The 25,663-nt window shown below is 37.3% G+C and overlaps 1 protein-coding gene across 1 annotated transcript in view; it reads right to left on the reverse strand.

Moving 5' to 3' along the window:
* Positions 1-3,341: 3,341 nt before the first annotated feature.
* Vwa8 (von Willebrand factor A domain containing 8) overlaps positions 3,342-25,663 on the reverse strand; it is a 394,300-nt gene continuing 371,978 nt past the window's right edge. Inside the window, exons 41-45 of the mRNA XM_071611473.1 lie at positions 21,851-21,976; positions 19,605-19,763; positions 7,789-7,887; positions 6,752-6,990; positions 3,342-4,176 (exon numbers count right to left, since the gene is read on the reverse strand). Coding sequence (XP_071467574.1) covers positions 4,068-4,176; positions 6,752-6,990; positions 7,789-7,887; positions 19,605-19,763; positions 21,851-21,976 — 732 coding nt within the window. The 3' untranslated portion in view covers positions 3,342-4,067. The remainder of the gene's footprint in view (positions 4,177-6,751; positions 6,991-7,788; positions 7,888-19,604; positions 19,764-21,850; positions 21,977-25,663) is intronic.

Raw genomic sequence — 25,663 nt, forward strand, 5'->3', positions numbered from 1 at the left:
AAGGGATTCAGTTTCATTTTGTTGCATATGGATTTCCAGTTTTCCCAGCACCATTTGTTGAAGATGCTATCCTTCCTCCATTGCATGCTTTTAGCCCCTTTATTAAATATAAGATAGTTGTAGTTTTGTGGATTGGTTTCTGTGTCCTCTATTCTGTACCATTGGTCCACCCGCCTGTTTTGGTACCAGTACCATGCTGTTTTTGTTATTATTGCTCTGTAGTATAGTTTGAAGTCTGGTATCGCTATACCGCCTGATTCACACTTCCTGCTTAGCATTGTTTTTGCTATTCTGGGTCGTTTATTTTTCCATATGAATTTCATGATTGCTTTCTCTATTTCTACAAGAAATGCCGTTGGGATTTTGATTGGCATTGCATTAAACCTATAGAGAACTTTTGGTAATATCGCCATTTTGATGATGTTAGTTCTGCCTATCCATGAACAGGGTATATTTTTCCATCTTCTAAGATCTTCTTCTATTTCTCTCTTTAGACAATAAGAGAACAAACAACCCAATCAACAAATGGGCCAAGGACCTGAACAGACACTTCTCAGAGGAGGACATACAATCAATCAACAAGTACATGAAAAAATGCTCACCATCTCTAGCAGTCAGAGAAATGCAAATCAAACCACCCTAAAATACCATCTCACTCCAGTAAGATTGGCAGCCATTATGAAGTCAAACAACAACAAGTGCTGGCGAGGATGTGGGGAAAAGGGTACACTTGTACATTGCTGGTGGGACTGCAAATTGGTGCAGCCAATTTGGAAAGCAGTATGGAGATTTCTTGGAAAGCTGGGAATGGAGCCACCATTTGACCCAGCTATTCCCCTTCTCGGTCTATTCCCTAAAGACCTAAAAAGAGCATGCTACAGGGACACTGCTACATCGATGTTCATAGCAGCACAATTCACAATAGCAAGACTGTGGAAACAACCTAGATGCCCTTCAATAGATGAATGGATAAAAAAATGTGGCATTTATACACAATGGAGTATTACTCTGCATTAAAAAATGACAAAATCATAGAATTTGCAGGGAAATGGATGGCATTAGAGCAGATTATGCTAAGTGAAGCTAGCCAATCCCTAAAAAACAAATGCCAAATGTCTTCTTTGATATAAGGAGAGTAACTAAGAACAGAGTAGGTTCGAAGAGCATGAGAAGAAGATTAACATTAAACAGGGATGAGAGGTGGGAGGGAAAGGGAGAGAGAAGGGAAATTGCATGGAAATGGAAGGAGACCCTCAGAGTTATACAAAAGTACATACAAGAGGAAGTGAGGGGAAAGGGAAAAATAATACAAGGGGGACAAATGAATGTCAGTAGAGGGGGCAGAGAGAGAAGAGGGGAGGGGAGGGGAGGGGAGGGGAGGGGGTATAGTAGAGGATAGGAAAGGCAGCAGAACACAACAGACACTAGTATGGCAATATGTAAATCAATGGATGTGTAACTGATGTGATTCTACAATCTGTATATGGGGTAAAAATGGGAGCTCATAACCCACTTGAATCAAAGTGTGAAATATGATATATCAAGAACTATGTAATGTTTTGAACAGCCAACAATAAAAAATTAAAAAAAATAAAAAAGAAGGTTCTCAGCTCATTTTCAAGGAGGAAAAACATAAACAAGTTAAAGAGAAGAGCCACATCATGAAGTTGCTCCATGTAAGGAGGATTTCTCTATTGACCGTCATTACTCTGGGCTCCAGTCAGGGCCAGGGTCAGTGGCTGGGCAGCCCAGAAGTCTGCCCTGGAGGTTCTGAGAAGAAGGCTGCTTAGAATTCTTATCTGGACTTTTATTTATTTATTTAATAATAAATACACATACTTCTTAGGTATTGCAAGAAATGAAAACAAATCATCTTATTCCCCCTTCCCTCCTCCACCATTCTTCCCTAATACAAATTAAGAAAAGCCAGATTTGCAGGTAAATGGATGGAGTTGGAGAATATCGTGCTAGGTGAAGCAAGCCAATCCCAAAAAACCAAAGGCCGAATGTTCTCTCTGATAAGTTGATGCTGATCTGTAATTGGGGGAACATGGGAAAAATAGAGGAACTTTGATGGGGCACAGGGGAGGGAAAGGTGGTGAGGGGGCATGGGGGTAGGAAAGATAGTGGAATGAGATGGACATCATTACCCTAGTTGCATGTATGACTGCACATTATGGTGCGATGCTACATCTTGTACAATTGTGCTGCAATTGTGTACAAGGAATCAAAATACATTCTGCTGTCATATATACCTAATTAAAATTTTAAAAAAGCCTAAGAAAATCCAGGTGCTCTATTGTTTTTTATTTTCTTTCTTTCTTTTTTTAAAACAACAATTGCAATAGATATCTGACTAAACAGGATAGATTTTTTTCTTCTACTCATCCACCTGCCCAGGCAATTTTTTATTTATCCATCCATCGTCCATCTGCTCACCCATTCCATTTCACAAATCATGTTGTGAAATTACTTTAGAACATTCTTTCCATGTTTTAAAAAGTATGACTTTCGTTCACTCAAGTAATTATGCATGGAGAAGGTTTGATAGAGGCAGGAACCCACTAGCAAAGGGGAATCCCTTGGAATAAAGCTGCCATTCAGATGGGCAGTTCCTCAGCTTTACTGCTGTGTCCAGCAAGTTAGGAGAAGTTAGAAATGTCTCCCAGCAGTGCCCCATGTCCTCTGAATTGCGTGAATGTGTTTAGATACAGTTTTTGAAAGACAAGGGAAAAGAAATTGGCTCTATGAATGTGGACCAGTTATAGAAAGGATACTGGACTAAAAGAAATGAGAATTAGGCAGTGGAAGCAAGATATATACGTAGGTCTATAAGCAGCAGCATGAGGTATGGGGTGAGAGGGCCATAAGCATTAGTCCACTCGGTGTCCCTGCTTGCCTCTGAGCATGGCTGATTTTCTTGAGTTGAGCTTCTCTAAGGCTTTGTGTCTTTAATTAATTTATTTTGATTCTTTTTTATTTATTCTAATTAGTTATAATGTCAGTAGAATGCATTTTGATACATTGTTATTATTTTTTTAAGAACTTAAGTTTTCTACTAAGAAAATATACAATAGCAGAAAATAACAGTCATGAAAAGGAGAATTTTTTTTCTTCCTTCTTCCCCTTCCTCGCTTTCTCCTTCAGCTAAAGAAATGCCCAATCACCATTTAGTTCAAATATAATGCCTTTTATATTTTATTAAGTAATTTTTATATGAATGTTCTCAATAGATAATCTCTTACAAGCATCTGTTATTTTGAGCATTGTGCTTTGAACACCAAAACAGAGTAGTGTGAAACTTTTGAGAAGCACTAGAAAGACAAGAAGAACCAGGAAACTTCATACAAGATATCTTTATTCTTCCATGTGGTGGCAGGGAGAACAGGACATTTGTTCTTTATTATTCAAAGAGCCTTTTAAAAGTCACCTAGGAAATCAAGCATTCTAAGGATCTCCTGATTTCTTTTGGCTTTGGCCAAGAAAATGGAATTACTGAGAAAATCCAACTTTTTATAAAATATTGCTGTTGGAAGGTCTTTTCAGTGGGTTAAATACTATAAAACTATTGTTTGCTAGACAATCCAGAGGAGGGAGAAAATAAAAATAATTATGAGACAGCAGCATGTTGGGTGGGGTTTGCACAGACTTGATCCCAATGTCAGACCATGGTCTCAGAGTTTCAGTGTGATGGTGTTTTTTCTCTTATCTTAGGTGACGGATGATGTGTTAAGGCAAAAGCAAGGATTCTTTACCTCTCAGGTTTTTGAAACAGTCCAAACACTGTAGTTCTCATGCCAATTTCCTTTAACCACGACCTTGCATTATATGAAGGTCAACTTCTCCCACTGAGGATTTCTAAACCCATCAGTGGCTGGAGATTTACAGGCACAAGTCTGCTTCTGGCTGCTTTTCTGAATCCTGATTATGGAGTCAGTGTAGGAAGAAGCAAGCAATGCTAGAATTATATTGTCATTGCATGGGTTTGCTTTATAGATGTCTTCTCTTTAGAACATTCCTTTTTCTTGTTTTAAATCCTGGGGTCGTTATGCAGTGGAGGGCATTTCTTAAACAGTTGACAACATTGTGGAGGTGAAGATCTGTTGTAAAATCTGAGGGATGTCCTTGGTATCCATGGCAATGAAAGACCTGCCAGCTGGTAAAGTTTTCTGGAGCCTGCCAGGAGGGGAAGGAAAAGAAAGTTACCATTACAAATTGAGGATCCCTTTCCATCTTCCTCCATGGCAAATCATATCTAAGTGGTAGGAAAGGAAGTTTTTACTTTCTAATACCTTGCTTACTGCCTGCAATTTAACTGGCTGTCACTAAACAATGAAAGGCCTGGAAGAGCAACAGGGAGAGAGAGAGAGTAAAAGCAATAAACCATAAGGAAGGTCCCTGCAGTAAGAAAACGAGTGGATGTGGAAAGGAAAAAAAATTCTCCTTTTCATGACTGTTATTTTCTGCTATTGTATATTTCCTTAGTAGAACAGAGCCCTAGGGACCCAACTAGAATTAGCTCACCTGGGTTCAGCAAATGTGTTGGCCTGATACTGTACATCTAAATGCTTTGCCTTCTAGAAAACAGGGCTCCAAGAATTTTGCCCAGCCAAATCCTGAGTGGTTTTATTTTTTCTCCACCCTCCTCTCCTTTTTTGGCTCAACTCACACAAATGTGCATTGCAGTCTGGTTTTTCCAACTGCTGCTTTGATAATACTGAGGTTATATAAGCTTATAGCAATTTTAAAAAATACTAACTTATTACTTGGAACAAAAGAATATTTTTGAAGGTAATAAAACCACAAGATACAATTTTATTCAAAGGAATGCCTCTTTTCATTGTGGCAACGGAGTCTGGTTTTGGAATGACATTTCATAAAAGTCAGCCATCCTGTGTAGTATCATCCATTTGGCATGCCTGGCAAACCAGAAAATTCTGCAACATATCTTTTGCCAGTGGCTTTGGACCATTTCCCTAGGAAATCACAAGGGTATTATTGTGCTTCCTTAAGTATTCAAACAGGATCTGTTTACTAGAAGACAAAGTAGCCATTTCAGATCAACTAGTGTTTGCTATCTGCCTAATACTGGGCTGTGCTGAGAAAAACAGGACTAGGAAAAGCATGGTTTGCTTTCAAGGACAAGAAGGTGCAAAGTGCCAATGCATAAAAGTCAGTTGTATTAAAGTGATGGTGATGACACAATATTGTCTATTCTTTACCTTCCTCAGTAATTCTGTAGCAAGGTGATGGAAGATGTCAGCATGCAGGATACTAAAACCTTTCCTAGTTCATGGTCTCTGAATCACAGAGCATGACAGGTTAAAGAGGAGAAATAGGAAAGACAGGCCCTTTGGGGCTCAGGAAGATTTTTTGTTTAGTTTTGTTTTTTTGTTAGTTTTAGCAGATAAACTTTTACCTGTGTTTTCTGTTTTTTATAAATATTATATGTAGAGAAATATGAGCTATTTTGGTTTGTCATTCAAAAAGATAAATGTTAAAAGATAAGTACATTTAAGTTATGAAAGCTTCCCCAGATCTTTCCTTTTAGATCATCCTCAGTGGTATTTATTGTTTGACCATAAATTTCTTCAGTGAACATTCAGAATATTTAGTGTAGAATATAACTATATATGGTGTCTTAATTGGTTTCCAAGTGTTTCATCTGCTTTGTCTGCCCAGTAATAGTGGACACACACACGCACACACACACACTCATATACACACACACGCAGATATATGTGTATAAATACACACACACATACATAGGCATATCTATGGATACTTACACACACACACACACACATATATATATATATATACATTTATATCACTTATTAGAGAATCAAGTATGTGGAGATACATGTATGTATGTCTACATGTCTATCTGTCTATATATATGTCTACATATAAAATACTTAGACACAAATATACACATTTTGTCTTATGCCAAGAAAACTAACATATTCACTATTTTGAATATGATTTGGACACAAACTGATGAGACTATGCTTGGGACCTTGATACAAGATGCCAAATGCATAAAATATTATCTAACATTAATGAACAAACCAATTTGATAATTAGTTTGTTAGTTTAAACATAATCTGAAAAACAGTTAATTTAAATTTAAATTTATGATTGCTTCTCTAAACATAAGCTAAAACATCACATCTCCTCAGTTAGATTGCAAACTCTTGAGTGGCATCTCTAGATTGTTTTTCCTTTATGTCCCTCACTCAGTTCCCCTCTGGTGCTCATTCCACCAGACAGCATGTGTCAGGCTATTATGGTTTGGATGTGAGGTTTCCCCCCAAAGCTCATGTGTGAGACAATGCAAGAAGGTTCAGAGAAGAAATGGTCGGGCTATAAAAGCCTTAATCCAATCAGTGAATTAATCACCTACTGGGATTAATTGAGTGGTAACTGGACACAGGTGGGGTGTGGCTGGAGGAAGTAGGGCATGGGGAAGGGATTGGGGGTATATATTTGTATCTGGTGAGTGGAATCTCTCTGCTTTCTGATCATGTGAGCTGCTCCCTTCTGCCACTCTCTTCTACCATGACGTTGAGCCTCACCTTGAGCTATGGATTGAGACTTCTGAAATCATGAGTCCATTATAATAAACTTTTCCTCCCCTAAAATTGTTTTGGTCAGATCTTTTAGTCATAGCAGCAAAAAAAGCTGACTAAAACACAGGCACTCATTCTATCTATGCCTGCCTTTTGCAGTGTCCTGAGATGACACTTACCTGGTTGCTTGATCACCCAATGATCCAATAAAAATGGCAAAAGCATTTACTTGAGGGTCACTTGTAAGGATTTGGGCAAATGTGGCAGGTTTTATTCCATATCGTGACAGATTTGCATCACTTAAGACTATGACAAAGTATTCATCAGCCTCTTCTTTGACAATTTCCTTGATAGCATGTTCTGTCCCCATTAATGTGTGGTCTCCACTCATGCAGAACTGAGAGTGGGCATGCATTGTCTGGAGGAAAGAGTCAGAGCAAAAGTCAGGGGTGATAAGCTTCTTTGAACAAACAGGATGGTTTTTCTATTGACTGTGAATGCATAAAAGCTAATTATTACAAGTCAGTAACAGGTTTCTGAGCAAGTTTATTTAACTTGCACATCAGAGTAACAACAGTACACAGTAATATTTGCATTTGGTAGACTTTTGTTAGAAAGAAGGAAATGTTCCAAACTATCACTGTTGACAATTACTTTTAAAATTAAAGTTTCCATTTAAAGTGAGAAAATGTAAGAAAGTATAAGAATTGGTATCACATGGGTGAAAAATAAGGAATGGATTAAATTTCCAATAAAGTTATATTGTACTTACATCAGTAGCAATGGAGGAAATTTGTTTTAAATCATTACATGCATGTTTTTCTTGCAGATTGAAGTATGTGCAATTAAATTTATTATTATAAGATACTAAGAAAAGCATAAATTAGTACTCTACAAGGGATCATTCTTTTCCTTCTACTGAACATGTAGCATATATGAGGAGTCACAGGTTACAGAATCCCAATGCAATACTGAGATGCATAATCCCAATCCAATACTGAGTACTCTAAAAATATGCACAGAGCAAAATTCAAATTTGGATGATGGAGAAAAGGGTTTGAGGTCTCATGGGTGTTTTCTGTTTACAACTTGAAAGTTTGTGAAACAGAACATCATTTTCTTTCTAATATCTACTGCTTCTTCAGTGAATCTTTTTATATAGTCTTTAGCTAATCAGATAGAAGTTTTCACAGTATAGAGATAACAACATATTTACCTTTAGAATTTCTAGTCTTTGTTTGTTGTTCTTGGGGATTTTGTTAATTGAAACTAGTGCAATATTGTAGTCATCTCCAGAGTGTCCAGCGATGTCATACTATGCAAAGAATCAGAGAGTTAGAAAACATTGTCCACTAGAGAATTATCACTGAGCCTTTGCATTTCTATCTCTTTGGAATCTGATGGTCCAAAGTTGCTCAATATTTGGCCATTAAGAAATGCACAGAAGCAGATGTATGTTTATCAATAGTTGAAATGCAGACAGATTCTCATTTTGGATCCACCTTCTTTTGTGATCTCTGCTTTCTGTAGGAGGTGGAAAGTATGATGAGGGCTTCGGGGACTACCCTGAATTCCATTCATAACTTTCAGGGAGAATTTTTTTTTCCAATCACACACACACATAGAAACAATGATGGGCAGAATTCTAAGGTGGTCGTCAAGATCCCACGCCCCAGTGCACCTGTTCTTTATAAGCTTCTTCCTGTAAGCTGGGGCAGGATCTGGAAATAGGATGGGGAGTTACTCATGATAATGTTAACTTAATGGCAAAATGAACTTGCAGATATAATTAAGTTTACTTGGTTTGAGTTAATTGAAAGGGAGGTAATAAGGGCCTAATCAAATCACTTGAACTATTGATTTATTGTTTGTTTGTCTATTATATCCTCCTTTTATTGGTGGGATGCTGAGAGTAGAAAACTGATATGTAAATTGTACATTTACTCCTGAAATTTTTTTAGGCAAATGTAATTTTATTTTTTGAGATAAAAATCACAGATCCAAAAATGTGATTTTTTTGTATTTCTTTTTTTCCTCATTTTTAATAGGTTGATTATAGTTGGACATATTGATAGGATATATTGTTACATATTTGTACACACACATAATATGACAACACAATTGGGCCAATATCACTCCCCACTATGTCCCACCTCCCTCCCTACCTCTCACTCCTTAGTCTCATTCCTTTACTACTCTCCATTTGGTTTTTAGGAGACCAATCCCACCTTTATTTTCCTTTTTCCTCTCTAGCTTCCACATATGAGAAAAAAAACATATGGCCCTCAAACTTTTGAGTTTATTTAACTTAACACGATGGTTATTAACACGAGTTTATTTAACTAAACATTAAATAAGTTTATTTAACTTAACATGATGGTTTCTAATTCCATCCATTTTTCTGGAGATTACATAATTTCCTCTTTCTTTATGGCTGAATAAAACTCCATTGTGTAAAAATACCACATTTTCTTTATCCATTCATCATTGATGGACACCTAGGCTGGTTCCATAGCTTAGGTATTGTGACATGTGCTGCTACAAACATGAGTATGCATATATCACTGCAAGACTTTAATTATTCAGGATAAATAACAAGAAGTGGTATAGCTGGGTCATATGGTGATTCCATCCCTAGTCTTGAGGAACCTCCATACTTATTTCCATAGGGGTTGTAAATTCAATGCTATCCCATTTATTAACTCTTGGCATTATTTTTTCCGAGCTTTAGAGGTCCTATTAAGAAAGTTATTGCTTGTGACCCTATATTTTCTTTTAGGAGTTGCAGAATTTTCATTTAATTCATAGGTATTTGACCCATAAAGAGTTAATTTTTTGTGCAGGGTGAGAGATAAGGGTCTAGTTCAATGCTTTTACATATGGATAACCAATTTTCCGGGGACCATTTGTTGAAAAAGGTTGTCCTTTCTCCAACCTTTTGGCACCTTTGTCAAGGACCTGATGACTAAAGGTGTATGGTGCCATGACCAGCACAACAACAACAAAGGATCTTGAGGAGGGGTGATAGGAGACTAAGAAAAACACAGAGACAAAGTAAAACAGACATTTTTAAGCAAAGCTGGGGCCAGGTGGGACACTGTTCTTAGAGGGAGGAACAATGACCCACAATGAGTTTGGCAAGTTTATTATATAGGGTCTCATCATCAGGAAGTTCAACTACAGAAGCTTTGTACATTTTTCAAGACTTGTGAGTTATCAAGAGGCTTCTTTGTGCACTAAAAAGTTATAAAGCTAAAACATTTGGGGCTATCCTGCTTTTATGCTGTTAAGAATATCCCGTGGCTATCCTGCTGTACTCAGGAAACCCACTCTACTGGAATGTTTGATAACTACTGATGTCAGAGCCCAGTGTCAAGGCTTTTCATACATCCTGCCTTTGACAAGGAATGTTTTCTCAGGCTTGGCTTTTGCCTACACTGCAGGATCAGCCAATGGGCTCATTTGTTCAATAGTTTGGATTTCTCTCTGTGTCTTCTCTCTGCACCATTGGTCTATATGTCTGTTTTTATGCCAGTCCCATGCAGTTTTTTGTTACTATAATTCTGTACTATAATTTGAAGTTAGGTATTGTGATACCTTCAGCCTTACGTTTTGGGGCTTTGAATTGATTTTGCTCTTCTGAGTTTTTTATTCTTCCAAATGCACTGAATCTGTATATTGCTTTTGGTAGCATGGCTATCTTGACAATATTAATTCTGCCTATCCATGAACATGGGAGGTTTTTTCATCTTGAGGTCATCTTCATTTTCTTTCTTCAGTATTCTATAGTTTTGTTGTAAAAGTCTTTCACCCCTTGATTAGATATACCCCTAGGTAAATTTGCAGTTTTTTGAGACTATTGTGAATGGAATTTTGTCTTTTTGATTTCATTTTCAGTAGATTTGTTGTTGTTATATAGGAAAGCTATTGATTTTTTATGTATATTTTGTAACCTGCTACTTTGCCAAATTTGTTGATTAGCTCTACCAGTTCCTTGGATCTTCTATGTATAGGATCATACAATTTACACAGAGTGATAATTTGACTTCTTCCTTTCCTATTTTTTTTCCAATTTTACTTCCTTCTTTTAAAATTTCCTTCTCTTAACTAATTGCTCTGGTTAGAATTTCTACTTTGGCTTGTCACAGATTTTAAAGGAAATGCTTTCAGTTTTTCCCCATTTACTATGAGGTTGGCTTTGGGATTTTCACATATAGCCTTTATGATGTTGAGGTAGGTTCTTTCTATCCCTAGTTTTTTCAGTGTTTTTATAATAAATGGGTTCTAAATTTTGTTGAAGTCCTTTACTGCATCTATTGATATTACAGTGATTTTTGCCCTTAATTCTATTTATATGATGAATTAAGCATAATTATGTTGAGCATAATTTGCTAATATATGATTAAGTTCATCAGGGATATTGGTCTGTAGTTTTCTCTCCTTGATATATCCTTATGTGTTTTGGGTATAAATGTGATACTGGCTTCATAGAATGAATTTGGAAGTATTTTATCACTTTCTATTTCATGGAATAATTTGAGAAGAATTGGCATTGGTTTTTCTATAAAATTTTGGTAGAATTCAGTCAAGAATAATTCTGGTCCTATGCTTTTCTTTGTTGGAATGCTTTTTTATTACTGTTTGTATTTCATTACAAGTTATTGGTCTGTTTAGGTTTTCTATGTCCTCTTGATTCCATTTTAGAGATCATATTTGTCCAGAAATGTATCTACTTCTTCTAGGTTTTCCAGTTTACTGGAATGCAAGTTTTTAAAATAGTCCCTAATGATTTGCTGGATTTCTGAGATGTCTGTGGTGATTTCTCCTTTTTCTTCTCTAATTTTGTTAATTTGGGTTTTCTCTCTTCTTGTTTTGGTTAGTTTGGCTAAAGGTTTATCAATCCTGTTTATCTTTTCAAAGAATCAACTTTTTGTCATTGATCCTTTGCATTGTGTTTTATTCTCAAATTCATTGATTTTGGCTCTGATCTTAATTATTTCCTTCCTTTTACTGGTTTTTGAATTGGTTTGTTTTACTTTTTCCAAAGCCTTGAGATGCATCATTAGGTTGTTTATTTGGGATGTTTCTGATTTTCTTATGTAGACACTCATAGCTATAAACTTTTCTCTTAGAACTGTTTTCATAGTGTCCCAGAGATTTTGGTATGTTGTATCACTATTCTCACTTGAAACTAATAATTTGTAATTTTCCCCCTGATTTCTTCCATAGTCATTTCATCATTCAAAAGAGTATTGTTCATACTCCATGTGATTATATAGGGTATTGTCGTGTTGATTTTTAATTTCATTTATATCTGATCTGATAATTTTTTTTTGTATTTTTTAAGTGTTGCACTGTAGCCTAAAATGTCTGTTTTGGAGAAGCTTCCATGAGTGTGTATTCAGCTATTGTTGGATGAAATACTCTAAATATGTCTTTTAAGTTCATTTGAACCTAATTTTTTTCAGGTCCAAAGAGTCTTTTGGATGACCACTCTAATCATGAGAGGTGTTTCAAAATCACCCAGCATTAGTGCACTGAGGTCTATCTGGGGCTTCATTTGATTAGCATTTTTTATGTAATTAATTGCAGCCATATTTGGGGCATAAATGTTTATTGTTGTTTTATCTTCTTATTGGATTTCTCCCTGTACCAATATGAAGTGACTTTCTTTGTATCTTCTGATTAATTTCAGTTTGAGGTCTGCTTTGTCAGATATGAGAGTGGTTACTCATGTTTGTTTTGGGGCCCCATTGGCAGGGTGTATCAAATTCCATCCTTTTGGCTTGTGTATCTCTTTTCCTGTATGGTGTGTCTATTGCTAATAACACAAAGTTGGGTCTGGTTTTTCAATCCATTCTTCCAGCCTGTCTTTTAATTGAAGAGTTGAGATCATTTATATTCAATGTTATTATACAGAGATGTTTATAATTTCCTTCCATTTTGGTTTGTTCATCACAGTTAATTTGGTCTTCTTTCTCATTTGCTTAGCTACTCTTCACATGAGATTTGTTGTTTTGTGTGTTCTGAGGTTGGTTTTTGATTTTTTTTTCCTTTGTGGAGTATTTCTTTAAGTAAGTTCTGTAGTACTGGTTTGGTATTCATGAATTCTTGTAGTTTCTGAATATCCTGGAAGGCTTTTATTTCATCTTCAATTTTGAAAGATAGTTTTGCTGAATACAGCAGTCTTGGTTGATAGTTATTTTCTTTCAGGACCTGGAACACACCATTCCCAGCCCTATTGCCTTGTAGAGTTTGTACTGAGAAATCTGAAGTGATTCTTATTGGCCTGCCTCTAAATGTGACCTGAAATTTGTCTCTTGAGGCTTTAAAAATTCTATCCTTATTCTGTATGTTAGGTACTTTAATTTTAATGTGTTGTGGAGAGGTTCTTTTTTGATGTTGTCTATTTGGGGTTCTGAATGTTTCCTGTATATGGATTTCCATCTCCTTGTGAAGGCTTGGAAATTTTTCTGTTATTATTTCCCTGAAGGTGTTATCCATTCAATTAGCCCACAATTCACAACCCTCCTCAATTTCAGTGATTCTTAAATTTGGCTTCTTCATGTGTCCCAGAATTCTTGTATATTCTAATCATGGTTACTTATTTTTATGTTCCTTTACTACTGTCTGAATGTTTAAGGCAGGCTAATTTGTTCTCCAGGTATGAGATTCTGTCTTTAGCATGGTCTACACTATTAGACAGACTTTCAACTGAATATTTTATTTTATTTACTTTGTCTTTCATTTCTAAGGTTTCTGTTTGGTTCTTTTTCAATATTTCTATCTCCTTATTGAATTTCTCATTCATATTCTGTACTGACTTAATTTATTTAGTTGTTTTTCTATGTTCTCTTGTAATTCATCGATCATATTTATAATATTCTTTGGAAATATTTATTTGATGTTTCATCCACTTCAACATTTTTAGGGTTATTTCCTGGTGAATTATGACCTAGAAGTGCTATGTTGGCTTATTTTTCATATTTCTCGTATTCATGCATTGAATTTTTTGCACCTGTTGGAAGGGATTTTCTTCCACTCTGTTGTATGGGACTTTTTAGGGTACATTCTTCCCTTGCCAAATGTTCTACAATGATCTAGATTGAGTTTCTCTTACAGGTTTGGTGTCTGCAGCCTTTGTTTCATTTCTCTGTGTTTTTATTATAACAATGGATATTCATAGGTGGGACCTGGATGCCCACCCTTAGCTATTTCTAAATTGGGCTGGTCATTTGTTTGGGTTTTTGTCTCTTCTATTCTTTGTATTAACATATAACAGAAGATTGAGTGTCATTACCTTAAACATACTACAGGGTAATAGTAACAAACCAGCATGGTATTGACACAAAATAGACTTGTAGACCAATGGTACAGAATAGAGGACACAGAGACAAACCTAAATAAATACAGTTATCTCATACTAGACAAATGTGCCAAAAACATACATTGGAGAAAAGATAGCCTCTTCAACATATGGTGCTGGGAAAACTGGAAATCCATATGCAACAAAATGAAATTTAGCACCTATCTCTCACCATGCACAAAACTCAACTCAAAGTGGATCAAGAACCTATGAGTTAGACCAGAGCCCTTGAAGAAAAAGTAGGCACAAATCTTCACCATGTCAAACTAGGCCCCAACTTCCTTAACAAGAATCCCAAAATGCAAGAAATAAAATCAAGAATCAATAAATGGGATGGATTCAAACTGAAAAGCTTCTTCTCAGCAAAAGAAATAATCAGTGAGGTGAATAGAGAGCCTACAGAATGGGACCAAATTTTTACCACATGCACATCAGATAGAGCACTAACATCCAGGATTTATAAAAAACTCAAATGGGCTAAGGAACTGAACAGACACTTCTCAGAAGAAGATATACAATCAATCAACAAATATATGAAAAAATGTTCAACATTTCTAGCAATTAAAGAAATGCAAATCAAAACTATTCTAAGGTATCATCTCACTCCAGTCAGAATGGCAGCTATTAAGATTACAAACAACAATAAGTGTTGTCAACTGCAGAAAAAGGCACACTTAGACACTGCTGGTGGGACTGCAAATTGATGCAACCAATCTGGAAAGTAGTATGGAGATTCCTTAGAAAACTTGGAATGGGACCACCATTTGACCCAGCCATCCCACTCCTTGGTTTATTCCCAAAGGACTTAAAATCAGCGTACTACAGTGACACAGCCACATCAATGTTTATAGCAGCACAATTCACAATACCTAAATTGTGGAACCAACCTAGATGCCCTTCAATAAATGAATGGATAAAGAAATTGTGGTACATATACACAATGGAATACTACTCAGCACTAAAAGAGAATAAAATCATGGCATTTGCAGGTAAATACACAGAGTTGGAGAATATCATGCTAAGTGAAGTAAACCAATCCCCAAAAAACAAAGGCTGAATGTTTTCTTTGATAAGTAGATGCTGATTCATAATGGGGGTGTTGAGGGTAGCATGGGAGGAATGGAGGAACTTTGGATAGGGCAAAAGGGGAGGGAGTGAAGGGGTTGGGGCATGGGGGTAGGAAAGACAGTGGAATGAGATGGACATCATTACCCTAAGTACATGTATGAAGGCACGAATGGTGTACTTTGTGTACAACCACAGAAATGAAAAATAGTGCTCCATTTGTGTACTACGAATTGAAATGCATTCTGCTGTCTTGTATAACAAATTAGAATAAATAAATAAATTTAATAAAAAGATTATCATTAAGAGCAAAGTGCACTTTCTTTTGGTTGAGTTTAGTCAGCATCAGAGTTTTTCTTCTCCACAGTATGAGGTAGGATGAAATGGGAAGTGCTATGTGTTGGAGTTTTGTCTGCACAGGCCAAGTTTATGTACTTTAGGGTGGGGTTGCTGCACAGTTCAATGTGTGGTGCTCCAGTGGGTAGGACTAGGTCTATTTAGGCCTCAGGGGTTTTGTTGGGTAGTGTCTGCTCTGGAGAGATTAGATGAACATACCACTAGGACTTGGCAGTGTGGATCTCTGTTGAGAGTCTGGATCTCAGGAACCTTCTAACAGTTCAGCTGGGGGAAGGAAACCAATTCTTCACTTCCTCTGATGCCCACAAACACAGCCATTCCAGGCTCCCCTGACTTAGTCCCTAAGTGTATTCACATCCAAGCTATTCAGATTCTGGACCTGCTTCAGCTGGTCATGTGAGCCACCAGAATCAAAGACAGAAACAAGTTGGGTCTCCTTCACTTTCCTTTTTTATTTTTAAGTTTTTGTTATCAGGGATTGAACCTAGGGGTACTTAACCACTGAGCCACATCCCCATCCCCCTTTACTTTTTATTTTGATACAGAATATCGCTAAGTTGCTTAGAGCCTTGCTAAATTGTGGAGGCTGGTTTTGAACTTTCAATCTTCCTGCCTCAGCCTCCTGAGCTGCTGAGATTACAGGAGTGGACTACCATGCCCAGCTTTCCCTTGGCTTTTCTGACTTGAATCCCCTGGGTACATCCTGAATTACATTTTTTTAAAACACTGATTGGGCAGAAATAAAATGACTACAAATAATAGGAAGAAAAACAACTAAAAGCTGTGAAGTGACATCAGAAGTCCTGGCTTTTCATGGTCCAGCTATGACACTGGGCAAAGCACTCAACCTTTTTGAATCTTAGTTTTCTCATCTGTAAAAGTGAGGTTGATGAAGATAATTTCCAAGGTCATTCCTGCCCTCAAGGTTCTATATTCAATAGTATACCCAAGAAATGGAATGAAAAGCTGGCTCCTCTTAGTTTTAAGAACAGGTAGGCCTTGTTTTCACCTATCAAAGAAGGAGTGAATCATCTAACTGAACTAAGGATCTATGACATATCTTCCAAAAAGAAAGCCCTCAGAAGCTATAATCCAGCATTGGTCCTGGAATAGTGGTTTTCTAACACCTCTGACCTTTAATATTTTTTTTCAGCAGTAAAGTCCTTTCTTCAAATGAAGTATTTCAGAAAAGTCCACTTTATCAAACATCATGGGGCTGGGGTTATGGCTCAGCAATAGAGTGCTCGCCTAGGCACGTGCGAGGCCCTGGGTTCAATCCTCAGCACCACATAAAAATAAATAAATAAAGGTATTGTGTCCAACTATAACTAAAAAAATAAATATTAAAAAAACATCATGTATTACCAATATAAGTGGAATGCTTTTAGTTGTACTGAGATGGAGCAGACGGGGTGAAATCATGAGGAACCAATTAAAAATGAAGATAAAAGAAAAAGAATTAACTTGACTAAAATAAAATGGTTCATATAAGCATTACTATTCTACCTTTCACTGTAGTCTCTAAGTTTTCTAGGAATGTTAAAAATTATGCTCATTATAAGCAAATAATGTTGCTCTTGTCTTAGATGACCTACTGTGAACACTATGCCTGGGAATAATCAAATTCTGTTGGTAGAACACTTATGAAAAACTTTAAAACTCTGAATGCTTTGGAAATGTGTCCTGCCACTGAATTACCAATTACCTTTCCTACTCAGTAATTTTGGCTCTATGCTCACTGTGGTTTGGCATGTGTCATGCTAATGTGGGGGAGTAAAACATGGAGAGAGACTCTAAACAAGGCCACTGAAGTTTGATAGTAATGAGCTACAGCTCAGATGGCTGAGACTACTACACAGAAAACAGCAAGTGCCAAGAGAGACAGGAAGACTCTAGACCACCACACCAGACCAGAGGCTTCTGAAGGTTTCAAAGCAAATATACTTTACTGCTGAAGGATAAATTTGGGAAGACATTAAGAACCATCTGGAACTGGGGATGGGGAATCTCAGATCACAAATCTGAATTCCTAAAGATAAGACATTTGATGCAATTCTGGTCTGAAGAATACAAAATTTTCACTAGGAGCTCCTCAAGTAATCATTGGTTCATACATTTTTTATGTTTTCTAAGTAAATTAGTCCTTCCTAGTTCTTATATCTCTTTGCAAATGAGAAAATGGAAGTACAGAGAGATTAAATGATTTGAATATGATCAACATAACCATACAAACCACAGGGCATGGAATGGAACCACGTGATGTATACCACTGAATATCTCTGAAAAGTGACCAAAAACCCACTAATAGTGGTCATCATTAGACAAGGAATTTCAGAACTGAGAGGGGTGGACAGAGATTTATTCTTCACTCTTATCTCCTTTTGTTCCTTTTACATTTTATACTATGTGTACCCCTTACATAAATCCCTAAACATTTAATTATATAAAGCTCTCACAGAATATAGTAGTTCCAACCCATCTCTTTCTTCTCCTCTACAAAGGAGGCCACAGGAGGCTTAGCAGAGACTGAGTGGCCTGTGGCCACTAGAATCTCAGATATGTGTTGGAGATGGTAGAAAGATAGCAAAAAGACTCCAATGTGACAATATGTAGGGAAGGTCTATAAGAAGCTCTGGAAATAGTAGGGATTCTGGGTCAAGTTAAAATCCATAGGTTTTTAAACATTAGGTGTGATACAGGTATTTATGCTACTAAGATGGATTTTTAGAAATCCACTGGTCACCTGTGGTTCAAGTGATATAGGAAATCAAACTCTACTATATACTAGAAAGGATCTGAAATACTTTTAAATAAAATTTTTTAATATTTTCCTTTGACCCACAAAACATGAAAAAGTAATAAAAATTTTTTTAAAAAAATGAAGACAAACTTACATCTGAGGTGAGGGAGGGTCAAGGGAAATAAAAAGCTAAATATAAGTATTTAAGACATAAGACAAAATAAAATTGTCATAGTGGGTCTTTGATTTTGGCACCAAGCTTCCTGGCAACTAGGACAAAGTGAGAATCTTGAATAGTTCCATGGTTTTCAATACTCACAAGGGGATACCCATTCTAGTTCTTCAAGGGAAACATAACTACTCCTCATGGTAAAAGTCCATGTATATCTGTATTAGTATCCTGTACTTGTGCAAAGTCTAGTAACCCACAGCATTCACTGTCTAAAGCTGCCCTTTCCCCAGCAGTCAATCCTAAAATGAATTTCTCTTGCAGAACTTAATTCATATAAGGGACCCTGGGAGATTCAATGGGTAGTCCACTTAATAATAAGCCCAAAGTAAATGACCTGTTTCTTGCTGTATGAGGCATAACACAGAGCCATGACCCAGGTAGCAACCAGAGGTGCTGGTGGGATGTCAAGCTAAACAGTGAATGAACTAATACTACTTGTTTCTCAGGAAATGTATGACCCAGAATAAGGTCTACAGTATCCATGAATAGACTCTGTGTCCTTTACATGTCTACACATATACCATTTCTCTCCACTGAACTTTTAATAATAATTGCATGGAATGTGATAACCATGGTAACACAAGGTTATTTTCTCTGAAAGGGTCAGAGGAGTAGGTGCTCTCTGTGGTTGATTAAGAGCAGACGAGTAGGCTTCTGTCAGGGGATAACACAGCAGTATGGGGAAATCTAGTCTCTACTCTCAAACCTCTGAAATGGAGGGTGTGCATCAAACTCTGCAAGAACAAAATAGAAATAGCTTAAATGGGAGGCTGCTTTTCTGCCAGGGTGGTCATCTTCATTGTCAGCTGGGGAGACATTCATTTCTGTAGAATCATTGCCCATGTGCAAAGGGACAGTGATGCTGAGAACACCACACTCTGGGAGTGAGCTCAAACCTTGGAAGGCTGTCTGTCTGGTGATTGGGAAACGGTGTGTGGGTATGGGTGTTACAAGGGCAACAGACTCTGGTGCTTCTAAGTGGCTGTTCCTTTTTTTTAAACCTTATGGTTAATGTCACACAATGGTGGAGTTTCTTCAGTAGTAATCAGAAGGAATCAGTCCTTTAAATTATGATATTATCAGAGCAGATGAAGCAAATGTCTCACTTTTGCCCTGGCAAATGAGCCAAATGAGCTGGTAAGAGAATGGAGATTTCTGTCTTCCTGGGAATAAAGTCTCCAAGCACCTATCATCATCATGCCATAACTCAGGGCTCACTCTGTGCAGATGTGGTCAAGGATGACTCTTATCATCCTTAGATCATGCCATTACCTTGAATTTCTCCTCATAGTTCTCGAAAGCTTCCATGACCATACACACGGCCTCCATTGAGCGCTCAAGCCGGCCATCCACTCCATTGAAGCGATACATGCTGCCAGACACATCTACCACCAGGCGCAGACGCTTGGGTTTCTCTTGTGGGCTCCCCAGCTGAGGGAGGGAATGACAGAAAGAGCTTGTGAACTACAATGTCATCAATGGCTGCAGTCCTGAGGAGCTCACACAGGCACCAGAGTGCTAGTCATGAGGTGGGCAGATCAGCTGCAGACTTGACCCTGTAAAAGGTTGATCAGGCTGGTGAAAGATGCCTGTAGATTGAATTTCAGTAACTGAAATTGCATAAGGTAGTTAGGATCATATGAAAAAGATTTTCCTTTGGAATAGAGCCCTTGCAAGGCCCAATCTAGTCTAGTAAAGTTGCCTTTTGGAGACTGGTGCCTTAAAATAATTTGGAAAGATACAAATCCTAACATGTCATTTTCTCTCCATGCCTGGAAGTCAGTAATTCTAGCAAGAGTCTGTTATTTTGGAGGGAAGCCAACATCAATTTTATTTGCAGTCAGTTGAAAACCATTTCCCATGTAGGTTGCAAGAAATACTAGATTTTTAAAACAAGGTTATGGGAGAGGGAGTCTGGCAAATAATCTAAGGAAAATATTTTTTAAATGGTTTTTGTCCTTAGCAAGCTTTCAAATTTCCTTGGAGTTAGTGAACTAGTGCTTTTTTCCTTTTCTTTTCTTGGCAGTTTAAAGCATGAAAGTATCATTAAGCTGATGTATAGAAGCAACTATCAATTAAATGTGAAACTTGAGAGATTCAGTTTGATTTTGGACTCCTATCTGCCAATGTGCAGAATTTTGAAATATCTTGTCAGTTTTACTAAAAAAAAAGAAAGAAAGAAAGGAAGGGAGGGAGGGAGGGAGGGAGGGAGGAAGGAAGGAAGGAAGGAAGGAAGGAAGGAAGGAAGGAAGGAAGAAAAATTCCAGGTTATTTTGTTATTGTAAACTTTCTGACATGCATAAACACTAACGGCAGAGCCAGAAATTTCAAAACATGCTCTGGGTATTAGAGGATAATGGTTTGGAGCCAATTCAATATATTTCTTCAAAACTTTTGAGTGTGTCCAAATGAACAATAGTGCCACACAGGCTTTCATGACTGCTCACAAAATCATATATATCCAACCACATTTGTTGACCACAATGAGTCAGTAAAGAACACAGTTGTTGACTCATCCCAGTGACACAGAAATAAGAACTCCCCAAAGCACCACCAGATCCTCTCTGAGAACACATTTAAGTAGATGGACTCTCCCTGCTCTCTCCAGGCCCTGCTCCCCCAGCTCTCAGTGGGAACTTGGCAATTCTGGTTATGTAGGATATAGGAAATCAAGAGACTCATATTTCACTCTGTTGCCATTATATGGCAAAGTTTTCAAAACTATAGCTAACTGAAACTTGACTTAACACAATGAGAGTTAAAGGAGAATTCCTTATTTCCTAAAATTTTCTTAAATCCCAGGATGGACACAGATCTTTAAAGGTACAGAATAGTAGAAAACCACCAAGATGGCTCTATTGCTCTCACTTGAGGAATACTCTAGGATTCAGAGACAACAGGGTGCATCAGTTTCCCTTCCAGGGCAACTGCTCTGTGTCCCAGGAGTGGGATGGGCCAATGGGCAGCTCTCTTGGCTACTGGCTTCCAGAGTTTTCTGCCAATGGGAGGCACTGTCAGATCAGAATGAGAGGCTGGGGGTGGGTTGTTACCTCAGCTTTTTCTCTGCTGTTGCCCAGGGGTGGGCTCTACCTCTACCAAAGGCCACAGCTCCATGAACTACTTTCTCCAGATTCCAGAACTGCTCTCCTGCTCTGTGTGTTAGACTTCAGGGCAGAGTCAGATCCCCGCTGATGTCAGCCTGGGTTATCACAGTGAATCTTTTGGCTTTCCTAAATCCACCCTTATCTTTGTAAATATGCTCTAAATTCTTCTGTATTCACTGCTACTTAAATTACCCAGTCTGAGTGTGCCTTGTGTTTCTTGCTGAGACCTTAACATGTACAATAAATAGTATAATATTTTTGTTTTTTTCTTCATCATTATCTTTTTTTTTTTTTTTTTTTTTTAGTATAATGCACCAGGGTTTATGATGTTTTGACACACAACTCAAGAAAGTGAGTTTCTAGAAACAAGGCCAAACTAAGCCAGTCTGATGCTACCAGTCCTCCACTACTTACTTGTGGCTCCAGCTCACCCCGACGTTTGTAGATGGTTTTCTCTCCAGTCAGCCCATCAATGATCTTGGCATCATCTAGTTCTCCAGTAGCTTGGTGTTTTAGCCACTGCCTTTCTTTACCTTTAGCCTAGGACACACAAACACATACACATAAGTCTTTATTTTTAACGAGTTCTGCAGGATCTTTGACACACTTTCTGCATGAATAACAGGAAACACACCAGGGAACTTTTCAATACGTGATGGTTCTGCATAAACACAACTGCAGAAATGAACTGGTTTCTGTTCTGCTGACAAAGAAATGCAATTTATGTGTATTTTGTTAGTTTTAATTGTTTTAACATATGGAACACTTGAAGGGCATATGGACAGGAAGACAGTATGAAAATGACCCCCTTAAGAAAGTTCTATATCTGGAAAGGTAATGATGATACATTTCCTATGGGTTTTCTGTCTCTGTTCTTCTAGAAAATTTATTAGGTACCTAAATAATCAGCTTGAACTTGTTGACATTGTCAGAAATCCCAGAGAGAATGTGATCTTCAGAAGTCTTCCTTTTGGAAAGAAATTTGCTACTCAAATTCTCCGTGTCTTATTGTGTACATGGAAATAGCTGGAAACAACAGTATCTGAACATTTTGTACCCCACATGTCTCTGATTTTCTATATTCTGAAATTTTCTGAATTATTTTTCTAAGGTATTTTCACATAACATTTTGCCAAAACACAACTAGATCAGGTGATAGTTAAATGATAAAGAACTGTAATATCCCAATAAAGGCATGTGTTTATTGCAATCCATGAGTATAATTACCATAGAAGGGGGAAGAATAGTTAAAATGTTTTAATGCATGTAAACAAGATTATAGGATGTATTTCATTTCTAGAAACACCAAAATATGAGAGGAGAGTGGACTTATAGTTAGAATTTCAGCATTTTATAATTCCTCCATGGCAAAATGATGGGGTTTAAATTTAATTTTATAACAATTATGATCTGCATTTAAAAATCACAAAAATTACTTACTGGGTAGCCTTTACAACAGTGAAACCATCACTGGTTAATACAAGCATGTAGCAGCCAGGAGGACTGGGAAGGGCATGATCAGGGCATTGCCTTGTCAAAATTATTTATGAAACTTAGAAAACCAATGTTTGATAACAATGGCACATGTGTTACCAAACATGTTATATAATTTTATTCTGATACTAATTCTGTATTGCTCTTAAACCCAGCTCAAAAATTAACTTCCATGCCATTTCGATGGTGGCTGAGCATTGTGACCATGTTTTCTTTTACTTTCTTAACTGCTTATTTTTCCATTTGACAATCCTGTGAGAGTCTGTCTTCATCTATGAGAGGCATTAGAAGACTGAGCTCTGCAGCTTGGTACCTCCAAGAGTATTAGAATGTCACATTGAAAGGTACCTAAATGGTCATCCATGGTGTTGTTTCCAAGCATAAATTATCCTGGCAGTCTGAGGGATTACCCACTCCTGATTCCAGAAATGACAAAAAAGAGGAGACAGGAGTTAAGTCCCAATTTTTGGTACGGGGAGGATGGCACTGTGCGATCAAGGTTGTCTTGTCTGATTATTGAAATGTGGAAAGTATTCTGGAAGTCTGTGTTTACTCGCTCCTTCTACCACCTATAACTCTGTATCAAGTTTTATATGACAGCAGCTTTGCTCCAATATGCCCCATTTCCATGTGAGATCACGGGGTTCTTATGAAGAATATACATCTGGGAAAGATACACTTCTAATATTTACCTGGTACAGTGGTTCCAGGACCTGCCCATCAAAATTAAAATCTTATGCTGGTGACCTAGGGGTTTCCATTTATTTACATTAATACATCTACATTAAATATGGTAATTTTAATAAAGGATTAGTATCTAAAAAGCTGTTAAAACTCAACAGTAAAGAAAAAGTTTTAAAAATGGGTAAAAGACTTGAGAAGGCACTTCATTAAAATAGTCACATTGGCTGGCCGTGGTGAGCACATGCCTGTAATCCAGCGGCTTGGGAGGCTGAAATAGGAGGATCATGAGTTTAAAGCCAGCCTCAACAATTTTGCAAAGCTCTAAGCAACTTAGTGAGAACCTGTCTCAAAATAAAAAATATTTAAAAAGGGCTGGCAATATGGCTTAGGTTCATCTCCCCTGGGTCCAATCCCTAATACCTGCCAAAACAAAAACAGATTGATGGTAAATAATCGTATGAAAATATCTTAAACATATGTTAATAGATGTAACATATGTAACATCAAAATAAAACAACTATGAGACATCACTCCAAACGTATTAGAATGATCAGAACCCAAAACTCTGACAACAACAAATGTTGTTAAGGATGCAGAGTCTCTCACTGTGCATGGGAATGAAAAATGGTGTTTCTACATGGGAAGACAGCTTGGCCGCTTCTTCTGAAACTAAAATATTCTTACTGCACCATCCACCAATTGCATGCCTTACTATTTACACAAATGAGTTGAAAACTTCTGTCTACATAAAACTCTGCTGTGATATTTATGGCAATTTTATGTATAACTGCCAAAATTTGGAAGCAACTAAAGTGTTTTTCGATAGGTAATGGATGAATTAAATTGTTGGTACATCCAGACAATAGAATACTATTCAGTCCTAAAAAAAATGAACTAGCAAATCTATTTATAAAGATCCCACTGTAATACAGTGATCTGAAGTAGTTTGTTATTTTAGACATTCTTGTATGTGACTAACTCATCCGAGGGAATTTAAGTTTTTATTCGATTTTCTTTAGTATATTTGTGAGAAAGAAATCCTACTGGTCAGCTCTAGTCCTTGGTATTCAAGGTTAATTTATTACGAGGCAGGTCTTCTAGACCACAAAGTGAACAAATGTTAACTCCTGTGTGAGCTTTGTGAAGTCTTGACTTAGTGATTTCAATTCCTAACCAGCATTATAGGGTCCAGAAGTTGCAATAATAGATTCACAGCACAAGAAGGGAATTATAGGTGACATGGAGCTGGGATGCTGAGGGGAAATGGCAGAGTGATGAAGAGAAACAGAGCCATCACCCGGTGGAGTTTATGTAATAGTTCAACAGCACCGTGGAATTCTTCTTTTAATATTCATGTTAATAATACTTTGTAAAAATGACAGAAGGGACTTCTGTTTAGGGCACATGTTCCTATTACTTTCCTTGGTAAAGGGGTTACTGAATTGAAAATATTTTACTCTTAGAATATGATATTTTTGCAGCATGAATGAAGGGGAGAAATATGCTTTTTCCAGTAGTCTGCTACCTTTTCTTGCCCTTCCTTCCTCCCTCCCGCCCTGCACCTTCCTCTTCCTCTTTCTCTTCTTCTTTGGTCAATTTCCTGTATGATATGCTTATAATAAAGTACAGAAATCATAAGTGCAGATCTTAACGAACTGTTGTGCTGTGAAAACACCATTTAACTACCTATACCTCTGAAGTCTCCCAGGGCCCTGTCCTGGATTTTACTCTTTGCAAAGGTAACACTTATTCTGATCTCTAATAGCATTGAATAGGTTTGTCTGATTTTGAACTTTATAAAAATGGAGTCAAGGGCTGGGGATGTGGCTCAAGTGGTAGCGCGCTCGCCTGGCATGCGCATGGCACTGGGTTCCATCCTCAGCACCACATAAAAATAAAGATGTTGTGTCCACTGAAAACTAAAAAATAAATATTAAAAAATTTTCTCTCTCTCTCTCTCTTAAAAATAATGGAGTCAAAGAACATACACTCTTGTCTCTGGTTTCTTTGGCTCAACAATATCCCATGGGGTTAGCTATGTTGTATCTT

This window comes from Marmota flaviventris, chromosome 4 (assembly GCF_047511675.1).
Source record: "Marmota flaviventris isolate mMarFla1 chromosome 4, mMarFla1.hap1, whole genome shotgun sequence".
NCBI classification, from domain to species: Eukaryota; Metazoa; Chordata; class Mammalia; order Rodentia; family Sciuridae; genus Marmota; species Marmota flaviventris.